The sequence below is a fragment of the Podarcis erhardii genome, assembly GCF_964252035.2.
Source record: "Podarcis erhardii genome assembly, chromosome: 5".
Classification (NCBI taxonomy): domain Eukaryota; kingdom Metazoa; phylum Chordata; class Lepidosauria; order Squamata; family Lacertidae; genus Podarcis; species Podarcis erhardii.
In genome coordinates this window covers 51,296,277-51,312,288 of record NC_138509.1, presented here as the reverse complement: position 1 = coordinate 51,312,288, position 16,012 = coordinate 51,296,277, and the positions used below count along the sequence as shown (strand labels likewise).

The 16,012-nt window shown below is 40.9% G+C and overlaps 1 protein-coding gene across 1 annotated transcript in view; it reads right to left on the bottom strand.

Moving 5' to 3' along the window:
• NRAP (nebulin related anchoring protein) overlaps nucleotides 1-16,012 on the bottom strand; it is a 63,590-nt gene that overhangs the window by 37,360 nt on the left and 10,218 nt on the right. The window contains exons 9-18 of the mRNA XM_081863017.1: nucleotides 15,781-15,873; nucleotides 15,018-15,122; nucleotides 12,588-12,704; nucleotides 11,875-11,979; nucleotides 9,909-10,013; nucleotides 8,303-8,407; nucleotides 5,081-5,179; nucleotides 4,625-4,729; nucleotides 4,340-4,447; nucleotides 457-558 (exon numbers count right to left, since the gene is read on the bottom strand). Of these exons, the coding sequence (XP_081719143.1) occupies nucleotides 457-558; nucleotides 4,340-4,447; nucleotides 4,625-4,729; nucleotides 5,081-5,179; nucleotides 8,303-8,407; nucleotides 9,909-10,013; nucleotides 11,875-11,979; nucleotides 12,588-12,704; nucleotides 15,018-15,122; nucleotides 15,781-15,873 (1,044 nt within the window). The remainder of the gene's footprint in view (nucleotides 1-456; nucleotides 559-4,339; nucleotides 4,448-4,624; nucleotides 4,730-5,080; nucleotides 5,180-8,302; nucleotides 8,408-9,908; nucleotides 10,014-11,874; nucleotides 11,980-12,587; nucleotides 12,705-15,017; nucleotides 15,123-15,780; nucleotides 15,874-16,012) is intronic.

Here is a 16,012-nt window from a genome sequence, read left to right as displayed (position 1 = left end):
CTTCTTCTTAACCATGGTGCAACATTGCATCTCTGTTGGTGCTAACCATGGTTGGTTTTGCAAACCCTGATTAAGGTGAACCATTTTTAAGAGTATGTTTATTATTTTCTGTTACAACAATAAACTGTAACAGCTTTGAAGCATTGAAGGACTCATTTTTCTTTTTGAGTTCTTTATCGGCAATAACCATGGCAAGAGATGGTCCAGATGGTCAGGAAAGGAAGGGGGAAAACTAGAAGGGCCTGGAAGGGGAGAGTTTTTAATGAGTCTGTGACATGCTTCTGCTCACATAACCATGAGTTTTGTACAACCACCTTCTTACCAGATACAACAGGAAGAGGTTGTTTGTTTGTTTTACTATGTGCAGTAAAGGATATATAAATCCCAAAGTAATAATGAGAGCAGGAGTTTCATTATTTAAAACAAAATTTAAAATAGTAATGGGAAGTCATTTACCTCACTGCTCATTTTGGCTACTTGTAAAGAGTGAATGAGTCTTGAATCTTTGGTTGCCATTGCTTTTCCTTTCGTTTTCTCATATTCTTCTTTGTATTTAATCTGTGGAAAAAATAGACAACATTTTGCTCAAAAGACAGATAAATGGCAGCCAAACTGTATCTTTCTTTTTAAAGTGCTCTTTAAAGAAGAACCTCTTCCCCTTAAATTTTCTACTGACAAAAATGGAAAGCCAACTGCTCAAATCTCATCCAGTTTGTCTGCCAAGTAGTAGTACACTTTCTGTTGCATTTTAAACTATATATATATATATATATATATATATATATATATTTGCTTTCGTAGATTTTCACGGGTACAGGAATGCAGGTTTTGGTGTCCTCGGGTGTCTTCCCGTGTAAAAGTTGGGGTGTCTAGGCGACGTTTCGACGAGGTCTCACTCGTCATCTTCAGGCTGGTGCTTTCGGCTTCTTGTTACTGGAACAGAGCAGGATCTCAGTGTTTGAGTTCCTATAAATACTGTAGAGGGGGTGTGGTGTATAGCCTCCAATGTTCTGGGCGGAGAGGAAGTTCCCAGGCTAGTGTGCCTTTTCTTCTTTTGTTCCTTAATTACTTGAGAGATATCTTGAGTGATTTCTTGAGTGATATCCTGAGTACCACTTAGGTGGGTCATTAGGTGTGGATTAGTTGTTAAAGTCTTTGTGTCTTGACCTCTTGAACTTTGTGAAGAGTTTTCCTGAGAAGATGGCTGTACTGTACTTAGTTGTGCTCTGGCTTGGCTTCGTGTATAGGGGCGAGCTGTGGTTTTGTGGCTTGTGTCAGCCAGATCTGTGTAGGGATTGCAGGGGGGTGCAGCATCCGGAGGTGCCACCATGGATTGGCTACTGGATGGTGTCTGTAATTCATCTGTGGAGAGGGTCTGGGTTTGGGTCTGGTGTGGTTGATTGGTGTTGGCGTTCTGTGTGCCTCTGGATCTGGTGTCAGTTTTTGTGGGGAGGGCTAATTTCCAGATGTCTGGCAAGCGGGATGTGTCGTCACGCTTGTTCATGTTGTGAGGGTGTTTCTCTATCTCGATGGCTTCCATGATTATTCTCTTGTGGTGATGTTCCGTGTTAAAGAGCAATTTGGAATCTGCAAAATTAATTTCGTGTCCTGTTTCTTTCATGTGTTGGAAAAGAGAGGAAGTTTTTTCTTCTTTTTTGACGGCATTCTTGTGTTCTGCGATACGTGCATTTATTCGTCTGTTTGTTTGTCCAATGTACGTGGCTGGGCAGACTTTGCAGGGTATTTCATAGATCCCTTGGTTTTCCAACTGGATTTTATCCTTGGGGTTTCTGAGGATATTGGCTATTTTTTGGTTGGTGCAAAAGGCTGTTTTGATATTGTGTTTATGGAGGATTTTGCTAATTTTATCTGTAGTGCCCTTGATATAAGGGAGGAGGGCCATGCCATTGTTTTCTTCTGTGTCTTGGTTTTTGGGGGGTGTTTCCTTTTGGATTAGCTTCGTAATCCTGTTTTGCTGGTATCCATTGGCAATTAACACGTTTGAGAGATTCTGTAACTCAGTTGTCAAGTGGTCTTTGTCAGCCAGGCGTTTGGTTCTGGAGATGAGAGTCTTGGCTACGGAGTTTATTTGTGCAGGGTGGTGGTGTGATTGTGCATGTAAGTAGCGGTTGGTGTGTGTTTTTTTCCGGTAGATAGTGTGTCCTAGGGAGCCATCAGGTTTTTTGTAGATTAGGACGTCAAGGAAGGGAAGTTGGTTGTTGGCTTCTATTTCCATAGTGAATTGTATTTTGGGGTGTAAGTTGTTTTTTGGCCACACGGGAAAGAAAAACTGGATAGCTTCCTCACACATCTCAACAACTTACACCCCAAAATACAATTCACTATGGAAATAGAAGCCAACAACCAACTTCCCTTCCTTGACGTCCTAATCTACAAAAAACCTGATGGCTCCCTAGGACACACTATCTACCGGAAAAAAACACACACCAACCGCTACTTACATGCACAATCACACCACCACCCTGCACAAATAAACTCCGTAGCCAAGACTCTCATCTCCAGAACCAAACGCCTGGCTGACAAAGACCACTTGACAACTGAGTTACAGAATCTCTCAAACGTGTTAATTGCCAATGGATACCAGCAAAACAGGATTACGAAGCTAATCCAAAAGGAAACACCCCCCAAAAACCAAGACACAGAAGAAAACAATGGCATGGCCCTCCTCCCTTATATCAAGGGCACTACAGATAAAATTAGCAAAATCCTCCATAAACACAATATCAAAACAGCCTTTTGCACCAACCAAAAAATAGCCAATATCCTCAGAAACCCCAAGGATAAAATCCAGTTGGAAAACCAAGGGATCTATGAAATACCCTGCAAAGTCTGCCCAGCCACGTACATTGGACAAACAAACAGACGAATAAATGCACGTATCGCAGAACACAAGAATGCCGTCAAAAAAGAAGAAAAAACTTCCTCTCTTTTCCAACACATGAAAGAAACAGGACACGAAATTAATTTTGCAGATTCCAAATTGCTCTTTAACACGGAACATCACCACAAGAGAATAATCATGGAAGCCATCGAGATAGAGAAACACCCTCACAACATGAACAAGCGTGACGACACATCCCGCTTGCCAGACATCTGGAAATTAGCCCTCCCCACAAAAACTGACACCAGATCCAGAGGCACACAGAACGCCAACACCAATCAACCACACCAGACCCAAACCCAGACCCTCTCCACAGATGAATTACAGACACCATCCAGTAGCCAATCCATGGTGGCACCTCCGGATGCTGCACCCCCCTGCAATCCCTACACAGATCTGGCTGACACAAGCCACAAAACCACAGCTCGCCCCTATACACGAAGCCAAGCCAGAGCACAACTAAGTACAGTACAGCCATCTTCTCAGGAAAACTCTTCACAAAGTTCAAGAGGTCAAGACACAAAGACTTTAACAACTAATCCACACCTAATGACCCACCTAAGTGGTACTCAGGATATCACTCAAGAAATCACTCAAGATATCTCTCAAGTAATTAAGGAACAAAAGAAGAAAAGGCACACTAGCCTGGGAACTTCCTCTCTGCCCAGAACATTGGAGGCTATACACCACACCCCCTCTACAGTATTTATAGGAACTCAAACACTGAGATCCTGCTCTGTTCCAGTAACAAGAAGCCGAAAGCACCAGCCTGAAGATGACGAGTGAGACCTCGTCGAAACGTCGCCTAGACACCCCAACTTTTACACGGGAAGACACCCGAGGACACCAAAACCTGCATATATATATATATATATATATATATATATATATATATATATGAAGGCTCAAAAGGAACAACTAAACTAATGTGGGAAGAAATTAAGAGATTACGCTGGGAAATGTTAGATTCTTCAAATAATTGCAAAGGAAGATAAGTTAATCTTGTATACATATATAGGTAGTAACAATGTCTAGAAAATATAGGCTGAGATGAGGAAGGGGAAATTCCATTGGGTGATTGAAAGTCTGGTCTTGCAACAATGGATGCCACCCATTCTTTTGGCCCTTGAGGATGAAAGCATCACTGGCTCATTAAGATATTTCAAACAGCAGGTCGAATTTTCAAATCTGGAAATATATTCACTTTATAATTATTTATTTTAGGTTTTAGCCAATTTAAAGAGCCACTTTCAAACACGAAGGTAAGTCAGATAACTAGAATGTTATTACATTTCTCCGTTAGTTTATCAGAGTTTGTGACAGATTATTTTTTAAGGAAATTTCCATCTTAAAGCCCCAACTCAACATGTTTTCATTTCTCTATATTATTGTAGACGTCTCTTAGTAATATGCCCCAGATAAATACATATGACCTACATCACTGGCAAGATCCCCTGAAGCTTTGGCAGCGAGCAAAGACATGGAATCCAAATTCATTTCAAAGCCGTGGCCCCTGCTTTTCTGCCAGCCTTCTTTATACTTAATCTGAGGGAAGGAAATACAGTAGTAAGTCATTAATGTGAATAAAGATAGGCAAAAAAACTAGCAGGCAATTCACTCAACAAACTATAAAATCAGCTAGCGCAGCATGTGACTTATGTTTCTAATGAAAATCACATCTTTGGGTATATTATGCAAATGTATATTTGTAGGTTCCCTTACCTCACTGTATAATTCCGCATTGGCTTTGGCCTTGACTAACTGTGGGACATCCTGTGGCAAAGTATATTGTGTTTTGGTTTTCTCATACTGGGCTCGGTAGTTCAGCTGCCAAACAATCGAAAGCATATTCAACATGTCAAATACAATGATATTTAACGGCAAGAGGAGTGTTAATTGTTAAAAGCCATTCTTAAAAAGTCGTTAGGAAATAAAATCTGAAATTATATGAAGAGTGACTATGACTATCCCCTGGCTTATTTTTCAATAAATGTCTGAACAATAATAAAAAATAAATCTGCCTAAATTTGAGGATGCAATACTTCTTAAGGAGGCTCTGAAACTGACTCCCCAGGATGCCTTTTACTTACAAAATGTTATCCATGGGACAACTGCAAGATACCTTCTTATTTATGTAATACTTCTCATGCGTTGGGATACAATGGAAATAGGACTTACATCACTAAGCTGCTGAGCATTGATTTTCGCTTGAACAATCTGAGGTGTGCTGGTAACAGAGCTGTATTTCAGCTTGTCTATACTTTGCTTATAGTTTACCTAAATTAAAAAATGGAGAAACACATTATGATTACCACCAAAGGTTTAGTAAAGCAATTCTCAAGGTAGCTTTTACTACAAATGGCAAATATATCGTTATCTAAAATATTCACAGCAGTTAACCAAAAGCAGAAATCCGGGGGGGGGGGGGGTGTTTAACTACAGTGCAATTTCATTGGTCTGGTATTTATATAAAATTAACAGCTTTCTTTCTGTCTCTTGCTCACTTTAATTTGCCAGCATTTTTAATTGGTTAGCCTTGTCAATTGTGTTAAATTGTGGTTTTAAATATTTAAAAATATAAAGGGAAATCGTTAAATAGAAGAAGCTATATATACAGAGTGTCGTGAAAAATCTTAATAAGGCAAAAACGTTATTTCAAAGTCAGCGACTGATAAGGTCAGAGCCCACTAACTTGCTAATATATGAAGGCAGCAGTAACAATACGAACCCATACAAAGCAGTATATTAAATCCACATTATGCAAGATAAAATGTCATGGTGAGGTTTCCCTTTAAGCCTATTCTTCCCAAAGACCTCCATGTTACACTACAGGATACAATTATTATTCTCGGCAGGCTTTAATTAATATTTGCCCTAGTTAATTACCTTCTCACTAAAATGCAAATTGTATGCTACTTTAAAGTAGTTGATTTAGTGAGATTTTTTCCCCCACCTTCTCTTTTTTTTTAAAAAAAAAGGGGGATGTGGCATCCAAATTTTATTTGATGCTACAGAGTCCATTCTTACATATATTCCATTAAAAAATGTATAACTTATCTAATATGATCAGTATAAGTGAAACAATTAATTCACTGTTTCTGTTTTGATGTCCAGTTCTCACATCGGCAGATGATCTGGAGTGTTCAGTGCAATTTTCTACTGATATTCCACGTTTTGTTTTGCTTTAAATGGATGAAACAATGATGAAATTTGGTCTAGCTGTACATGGTGGAAAGAAGGGCAGGACTCTCTAGTAATAAACTGTTGTTTCTGTTTTGTGGAAAAGGAACTGTGGCTATGAAAACCACTTGTGTAGAACAGGACATTTCAACAGATGCCACTTTATAGATCCTCAAGTGTCTTGCTGCACCTCTGAAATCCTCTCCTCTACAGAATTCTAGTTTATAAAGGAAATCTCTACAGCTCTCTGCCTGGTCATCCTGCTGACGCTTTGTCACTCAAACTGCCATATACCAGGGCTTCATTGAACTTGAGGTGAAGGGGCTGTTACTTGAAAGCTATACACGTAACATTTTTCTTTACATATCTAATACAACTCCACTTTTGCATGGACTGTTCTGCTAGCAGAGCAGAGCACATGATTGAGCTGTTGACCCCATAAAATCTCCTCTTAACTACCTTTGAATTCTTAGTGTAATTTAGAATGTGTAGAGAGTATTTTTTAACCTTCTAAATAAATGAGGAGTTATGTAAAATGCTAAATGGTACAGCATGCATAAGGTTCAACTCCTGGCATTCCCTGTGGTGACAGTGCAGAGCTAAATGGACCAAGGTTTGAAATGGCAGGCAGCTTATATGGCACAATGGTTTCCTAAGCTTCAATGCCCAGATATAATAAAAGTAATGGCTGTTCTCCAGTTTACATCTGTGATGTAGCTATAGCCTTAGTATTGAGCCTGTTCCCAGTGGAATAAAGTAAACATCGAAAATATGTAGCATCAGTGGTCTACAGATAATCAAGAAGGTTAAAAAGGCAAAACCGGCAAAGCCTGTTTTGTCCTGTGTGAAATTCATCCTCACACAACAGACGGGGATCCCTTAGGCATTTGCAGACATGTTTTTCAACCGAACATTAGTGCATGCCATCAGACACTCTTTCTAGTCAGGTGTAACCTGAAAAGATAGGAAGTGACCAGAAAGAGGGAAATAAGGCTATAACCAATCCCTTGTTTTTGCTCTTTGAAGTGAGAGTTAATGACTCTTTTCCTATCATCAGGGAATCCTGGGACCTGTGGTTCAGTAAGGGCAGGCTTCCTCAAACTCGGCCCTCCAGATGTCTTGAGACTACAATTCCCATTATCCCTCACCACTGGTCCTGCTAGCTAGGGATCATGGGAGTTGTAGGCCAAAAACATCTAGAGCAGTGTTTCCCAACCTTTGGTCTCTAGCTGTTTTCGGACTACATTTCCCACCATCCCTGACCACTGGTACTGCTAGCTAGGGATGATGGGAGTTGTAGTCCAAAAGCAGCTGGAGACCCAAGGTTGGGAAACACTGATCTAGAGGGCCGAGGTTGAGGAAGCCTGAGTAAGGGGGTGTAAGGAATTTTAAGAGAGTTTGCACCACTTTCACCCAAATATATTTCTCATGGCATGCTCTAAAGGCACAAGATGCAAAAATCTAAGCAAATCTGATTCTGGATGGGAGACTTCCTGAAAACTCGGTATATGCTGTCAAGAGTTCCAAGGGGGTAGAGAAGTGGGATATAAATGTAAACGGTGCAACCCTAACCCTGTCTAGTCAGAAGTAAGTCATTCTGAATTCAAAGGGACTTACTCTCAGATGAGTGGGGTTAAGACTACAGTCCAAGTCCTTTTTTGGAAGTGGTTGTTAAATTAGTATAAAAGCAATATACATTTTGTAGTGCGGAACTACCACCATGGGAAGCAGTAGTTCAATAGACCCGCAAACTATGCAGGGGTTACGTTCTGGAGATTGCTCATAAAGCCAAAATTGCACATTGTCAAGACCCATTGGGTTCAATGGCAGGTAGGACTGCCGAAGTCATTTTTCCTGAAACCCTGCCCCCTTTCCACCCCCTTTTTAATTTTTAATTTTTAATTTTTTTGTCACATATGTAAAGCTGAATGCACACAAGTTAAATGGATGCAAATTGTGGGATTATTGTAATCACTTTGGGATTACAACAAAAAAGGATTGACACTAGGACAGCTAAATGCAGAAGGTTAGATATCTCATTTCCAGTGCCCTGAGAATTTATGAGTCTACCAACTGGAAAACAACTTTTATCTCTTTCTTTCAGGGCGCTGTTATCATCAGCTATATTTGTCACTGTAATTAAATTACTGCCTTATACAGACCGCAAATCGTACTCCATCCCATGCAAGCAGAAGGGTGAGAATTCAGAAGGCTATTTACATCTTTCAAAGGGATCAGCTTCCTTGTTGTCTGGTATGAAGGAGTGAGGGTGGCTGGGTAATTGTAGTCAACATCATCGTGTGTGTAATCAGATTTATAGGCTATCTGGAAAAAGGAGAACAAAAAGAATCAACTTTTTTTAAAGCTGTCATTTGTTCTGAATAATTATCAGACAAGAGAAAAGAAAAAAAAAACCCAGTAATATTAATATTAAACACAAGCAACAAAGTAAATTCAGTGGCGTCAATGCCAAAGAAAATGAAATTATTTGCATAGTTTAACTGCTAATTGATTCTTTTTCAGCTGCACAATTAATCCAGTGCCAACCGCAGAAACATTACCTTAACTTCCACCTGTGACACATTGCTTTTATCTTCATGCTTACTTTTTGTGCTTCTCACAGAGCTTCAAATAACGCATTTCAAGACATGGTACACAACGTCTCAACACAGGCACCCATCATTCAGTGCAGGAACTCCCTTCCCCTTAAGCTACAGTTGGCACAGAACCTTACAAGCTTTTGATGCCAACTATTTATTCATCTAGGATTTTAGTTGAACCTATGTCACTGCATACTGTGATGGTTATTTTACTGTTGTGTGGGCAGGGTGGTCCCTCCCTCTACCTGGCCTGATCACCTTGGCAACGCCTCCCCAGCCGGAATTGGGCAACTGGCTGAGGTAGGTGGAGACCTCCAGGTATCCCACCTGGGGAAGGCAAAGCCAAGCCTGTGTTAATGGTGCCGCATAGGGTTCAGGAGGCTGCGCACGACCACTCAAAGGGTGCCCCCCATTTAATGTGGGGAGCAGTCATTACTGAGTGCATTTGTTGTTGTTTAGTCGTTTAGTCATGTCCGACTCTTCGTGACTCCATGGACCAGAGCACGCCAGGCACTTCTGTTTTCCACTGCCTCCCACAGTTTGGTCAAAACTGAGTGAATACTCCTATCTATTTACAGATGGTGTGATTTTATTGTGTTTTATTGTTTATTGAACCCTACTTTGGGATTATTTTATAATGAAAAGTGTATAACAAATTTTATAAATAAAAGTATTAAATAATGAAATGGCACCTCAGTGAAGCCAATAATAAATAAACCAAGACAAATGGCATGGACGCTGGAAGATGTTGTGTGACCTTAACAACCAAAAGCAAAAAATGCCCAGTCTGCTACAGAACAATACACAAGCCTCTTAAAGCCCAATCCCATAGCTCACTGTTACAGCAATTAATCTGCATTAATTTTGTGTGTGTGTGTGTGTGTGTGTGTGTGTGTGTGTGTGTGTAAGTTTGTTTAGTTAAATCCTATGGAGAGTTGTGCTACCTGCTGTGTAAGTAAAAAGCTGCAAACCATAATATTACACCAGTGATCCAGCAACGTAATGCAGGCATGCTGTCCAATTCATGCAAAGTTCAGTGGTAGCGTATAGGTACTTCAATATTATTTACAAACACAGTCCCCCCCCCCCATTTTCATATTTCCTGCTAACGCTTTCACCTCCCCAGACATACGGTAATCAAACCTATGGCTATCCTTCATTTGACCCTACTAAGATGAGAAGCCGTATCAAAATAGTATATTGCCGAAGCATTTACAACAACTTACGTTGCTTGCCAGACTTCCAACCTTCATGGCATGTGCTGTGCGTCTGTCTATGCCAACTCCTTCATAATGACCTTTCTGGTTCTGGTAATGCTCTTTGTACTTGAGCTGCGTACAAAAACAAGCCTCCTCTCAGACATAGAAGTTTCCTTCTTTTATATTGCAAAGAAAATGAGCAAGGCATAGGGTAGGATTCACCTCATGAACCCTCTCAATGGAAGACCTACACAAAGACTTTTGCCCAGGGGCAGTGAAGGTGCAGACAGTGGCCCCAAGAATTTCAATAAATTAAATGGGCCACAACTTAGTTGATTACAGAGGGCAACAGGTTTTGGTGCAGACATTGTATTTGTATCCTGAATCAACCAACCCATCTGCTGCTTGATTATTTTTGGCAGGGTTAACCAAGGTTACCGATTGCCCTATGACACACACCAAATCAGGGTGAGGCTGTCCAAGATCATGTGGATGCAGCCATGCTGCATCAGCCCCAGTCTGGGTGTCTGGACAGAAACATCTCCACCCTGGATCCCTTTAACGGGACAGCTTCCTTGGGCTGGCGGTGGTTCTGACCACATCGTCCAACTAGTATACACGCCTATGCCTTATGTCCCATCCAGTTGTGACAATTGCTATGAGGTAGGCAAAACCCCCAGACAGGCCCAATTTGTCTGAAGGAAAATTTCTCCTTGGTCCCAAATACAGTGAACAAATCCTTCCATAGCAAGGTCTTAAGCCAGGGCCTGCTTGCTTAGTCATTGGGCAGCCCTGCACAGAACAGCACACAGGAGGAGGTGAGTAAGGATTGCCCCATCTAGGATGCTGATATGTTCGCACAGGTGGAATGTTTGCCATAGTGAACCCCACCCATAAAGAACTTTCCTATTTTAGTGCCACACCACAGAAATGGAAAGCAATTCAACTTTATTGTTTATCAAGAATATATTTAGAATAGCTATGGTTGACTTTTTCTGCCTTTTAAGTATATTTTGCCTAATCCAGGGATTAATGTCTAAACAGTGGTACCTCGGGTTAAGTACTTAATTCGTTCCGGAGGTCCGTTCTTAACCTGAAACTGTTCTTAACCTGAAGCACCACTTTAGCTAATGGGGCCTCCTGCTGCTGCCACGCCACCGGAGCATGATTTTTGTTCTCACCCTGAAACAACGTTCTTAACCCGAGGTACTATTTCTGGGTTAGCGGAGTCTGTAATCTGAAGCGTATGTAACCCGAGGTATCACTGTACAGTGCTACCTCCATTTACGAACTTAATTTGTTCCAGAGGTCTGTTCTTAACCCAAAACCATTCTTAACCTGAGGTGCGCTTTCGCTAATGGGGCCTCCTGCTGCTGCCGTGCCGCTGGCACACGACCTCCGCTCACATCCCGGGGCAAAGTTCGCTACCCGGACCACCTACTTCCGGGTTAGCAGAGCTCGTAACACAAAACGTTCGTAAGGAGGACAGTATGTAACCCAAGGTTCCATTGTAACGGAAAGTTAGATTTTCAAGCTTAATTCTTAAATTCCATTGATTTTAAAGGGAGTTAGCAAAAAAATGATGCCAAGAAGCGCAATGTAGCTCCTCTGACACCTTTTGTTTATAAAGGATAATGTGTTGAATTCAACAAAAATATCTTCCTATATCTGAAGTTATAAGCAGATGACTTGGTCCATATTCTGTTCTGTAATTTGCACTCAGACAGTGTTGTCTGAGGTGACCTGGTAGTATTAAGAACCCACCAAGAAACAGAGATGAGACCATAAACATTTACATATAACAAATAACTGTTTGATTGGATTACTGATAAATTAATTGTACTTTTTCTTCCCTGTAAAGATTTCTAAATTCAAACACCCAGCCCTGTTTTTACCCAGATTTCCTGTTCTTATCTTGAATTCACATATGTACAAGCTACGATTCGCACAGTGACTACAATAAGCTTTCTCATGCAAATGACTGAGGACTTACATCACTGGTGTATTTTGAGATCTTGCTAACATTCCTGAACTGAGGGGTCTCGCAGTAGTTAATACTGTGGCCTTTGCTGCTTTCTAGATCCTTCTTATAGCCCACCTGCAAAATGAGAATTTAGAACAGTGAGAAGTGAAAATATATTCAATGGCTGGCTATGTATTTCAGTTACATCCCGCAATAAGCGAAATAAGAAGCTGCTTTATTGCATAGCAATACTCACTCTCATAATAAACAAAGGGGACGGACATCACGTTGCTAAGCATGAAAGAAATCTGAAATGTCCTGTATGCCATGAGGATATGGTGTATATTTCAAAGAGAGTTAGGCAGGCAAAAGTCCTGCTGGGATTCTGGTCACATCCATGCCATACATTTAAAGCGGTCATGGAGAATTCGAGGGAACTGTAGTTGGTGCTAAGAGTGCTGGCCGCACTGAGCTACCCTGAACAAACAGCAATTCCCAGGATTTTCCATGACTTTAAACTGGTATAAGAGTACTCAGATTGTTTGGTGTGGATGTGATGTCAATCTCAATTTAATGCTTAAGGCCACACTTAACCAGGAGGAAGCACCAATGAACGCCATGGGACTTACTTCTGAGTAGACATGCATCAGCTTATGCAGCAAATCCCATCAAATTCCATGCAATTTGTTTCTCTGACAAACCAGTGTGGGTGTCCCGATAAAATTTACATCTGGCCTTCTTACCTCACTGTACAACTTGTTCACATTCTGGGCTTGCTTAAGAACTAGGTTTTCTTGGGCAGAAAGAGAATGGTAGTGAGCTGCTCCTTTCATCTTTGAAAAGTCCTGCTTGTATTTTATCTAGAAAGAAAAAGGCAGGATCAAATCAAGTTATAATGGCTACTGACTGGCCACACTTTCAGTTTTCTTTACTGCTTCTCCACGGTCAGCATGGCAATTGGTTTTGCTGCCCTGCTTTAAGGATTTGGTTGCTTCCTATATGCCCTGCTCAAGTATTTATAAAGAAACAGTTATTAGAAATACATCACACTGTAGATCCCCAGCTTTCTCCTTTACAAAGAAAGAAACCTTATAAAGAGGACCGCCCTTGAACTTCCTACCACTTAGAAAAGTAACAATTTATCACTGTCCAAATAGCTATCATTATACAGTGGTACCTCAGGTTAAGTACTTAATTCGTTCCGGAGGTCAGTTCTTAACCCGAAACTGTTCTTAACCTGAGGTACCACTTTAGTTAATGGGGCCTCCCGCTTCTGCCGTGCTGCCACCACACAATTTCTGTTCTCATCCTGAAGCAAAGTTCTTAACCCAACGTACTATTTTGGGTTAGCGGAGTCTGTAACCTGAAGCGTCTGTAACCCGGGGTACCACTGTACAATGATTAATATTTGAACCAGTGTGGTGTGGTGGTTAGAGTGCTGTACTAGGGGTCAGAGGGCTCTGGGTTCTAATTCCCTGTTCAGCCACGAAACTCCTCTTGATTCAATCACTGGTTTCATTCAGACTGATTATGTGATAGGAACCGTCTCATTTCAGAAGTCAGCCAGCCAGCCCAAAACTTTTAATATTAAATGGAGTTATTATTAGAAGCTTGAACTCATGTCTGCAGATTAGCTGGGATGCCAGGACACTAAGCTAGTACTAAATAATTCAATAGTTACCCAGCGTTTAATATTACATTTCCACTCAGAGATAGACAGTGAGCAAAGCCTTGTTTAAACAGGAATGAAAATATTGACGAATAAGAAGTAAGGGTCCTAGTACTGAATGTTTGTCCTGGTAAAATTGCAATGGTGATTCATGATGACTCCATCATCTGCCTGCTTTTTGTTGCTGTTGCTATTTATGGCGTGCATACATTTTCTGAGATGCAGCCGAATGAAGGTTAATCACTCCAGTGCTAGTTCCTTGAGTAAACTAATTAGACGGGACACAAAGGTTCCCTCTCTGGAAACAGAGCGGGCCATTCTGGAAATGGAAAAGCATGTTGGGATCCAAGCAATTATCTCTTTGGAATCTGAGATTTAGACTAAATGTTAGGAAGAACTTTCTGATGGTAAGAGCTGTTCGGCAGCCGATCAGACTACTTTGGAAGGTGGTGGATTATCCTTCATAGGAGGTTTTTAAACAGAGGGGTTTTTTTGGGGGGGGGGATCTGCCAAGGATGTACATTGCAGGGGTGGGACTAGATGGGCCTTCCAACCCTACAATTCAATGAAAACCCTGCGAGAAGAACATTTTGGTGGTGCTAAAGCAAATAAGATTATATATACAGGGGTACCTCAGGTTAAGTACTTAATTCGTTCCTGAGGTCCGTTCTTAACCTGAAACTGTTCTTAATCTGAAGCACCACTTTAGCTAATGGGGCCTCCCGCTGCCACCGAGCCGCTGGAGCATGATTTCTGTTCTCATCCTGAAGCAAAGTTCTTGACCCAAGGTACTATTTCTGGGTTAGCGGAGTCTGTAACCTGAAGTGTATGTAATCTGAAGCGTATGTAACCTGAGGTACCACTGTATATGCACGTATATATGTACACATGCATACAGGATACAAATATTCAAAGCAAACATATAGCAGACAAATTTATTTAAAGACAATAGCCCATGCACAAGGCTGCCTTTGGCATCCCAAAGAGCTTTGGTAGACATTGGTAGATTTTGTACTCCCCACCCCTTTCATATAGCTGTTTTTCAAAAGTATCTTCTCTGTTTAGAAAGTGGTTTGGGGACACTAAAATGGGGGCTGTTGGTTGAAGCCTTCTCAGTGGTGCATTTCTTTGTATCCTTCCTGATCATTATTGAAATCATGACTACTTTGCTCACTTTTGATACCTAAGCAGAAAAGGAATGTTGTGGTTACTTTGGGGGTGACCCTCTAGAGCTAATTCCAATTGAGAACAAAGTTTGATCTTTCACAACATATAAACACATACCGATACTTCCATTTTGGAGGTCCACTAAAATAGTGCGCTCAGTCATAGACAGCTATATTTGACATCATTGGATGTGGTACAAGAACACCCAGAGTCCTAAGGGGTCTCACTCCTTCCCAGTAGTTGTTCAAATAATATGACACCAGAGAACCTTCTGGTTATTATAAGCAACTTCTTGCATCTGGCCCACGCTGACCTAGACCTCTTCTTTCATACTTACATCACTCGCCAGTTCATTTGCCTTCTTAGCGTTGAGATACGCTGGTGTGATCATAGCAGGAAAGCTCCCTTTCCCTCGGTGCTCTTCATATTCATCCATATAATCCTGAAGAACATCCAATAGTTATCATTTACTTATCTTTAACTTATTCATTTTGGTACACTTCTGTCTTACCAACACTCTTCCTAACAAGCAGGCATACCTCACAGTTTCCATATTTTATAACACAACCCACACCATACATTTAAAGCACACCTGACACACATTTTAAACATGTGGCTTCTTCCCAAGAATCCTGGGAACTGTAGTTTTTTATGGATATTGGGAAATGTACTTTTGTTAGGAGTAAACTACAGTTCCCAGAATTTGTTTTTGGGGGGAGCCATATACTTTAAATATATGATGTGGATGTGACTGATTTGTCTCTTCATCCAGTCTCCTTTTCAAGCCATCTCATTCAATTTCCAGCTTCTGAGTTTTTTGTTTTATGCCTCTCAATGTCCAGTCAGCATTCTGTGGGATACTTTTGGGGGGGGGCTTCCTAAGGCTGCCCCCAATTAATATTTTTGTTTTTTTACAAACCTTATTACTCTTCCGAGTCAACTGCTATCTAATTCTTCTCCGTGGTTGGTATGGCTATGGCTACATAAGAGCAAGCCATCAAAGCCTTGAGATCAGTATCCTTACATAGATGTGAAGAGAGTCACATCAATATGCATGAATTAATATATATAGATGTGAATACTTTTGCATTGCTCCTTACCTGACTAAACTGATTCACATTTTCGTTTGAGGCACCAGCAGAATGACTTGCTTTTCCTTTAATCTCCTTTTCATATCTTTGATGATACTTCACCTGAGAAAGCAATGGAGGTGAAAAGGATGTGTTTATTCTGCTGATCTTACAACCTAAACAAATTGCATTTGTTTGCTTTTAAAGCCCACGGAGCTCATTTTCCATACAAATTGCTCAAAGGGGCATACAGTAGAAAGGC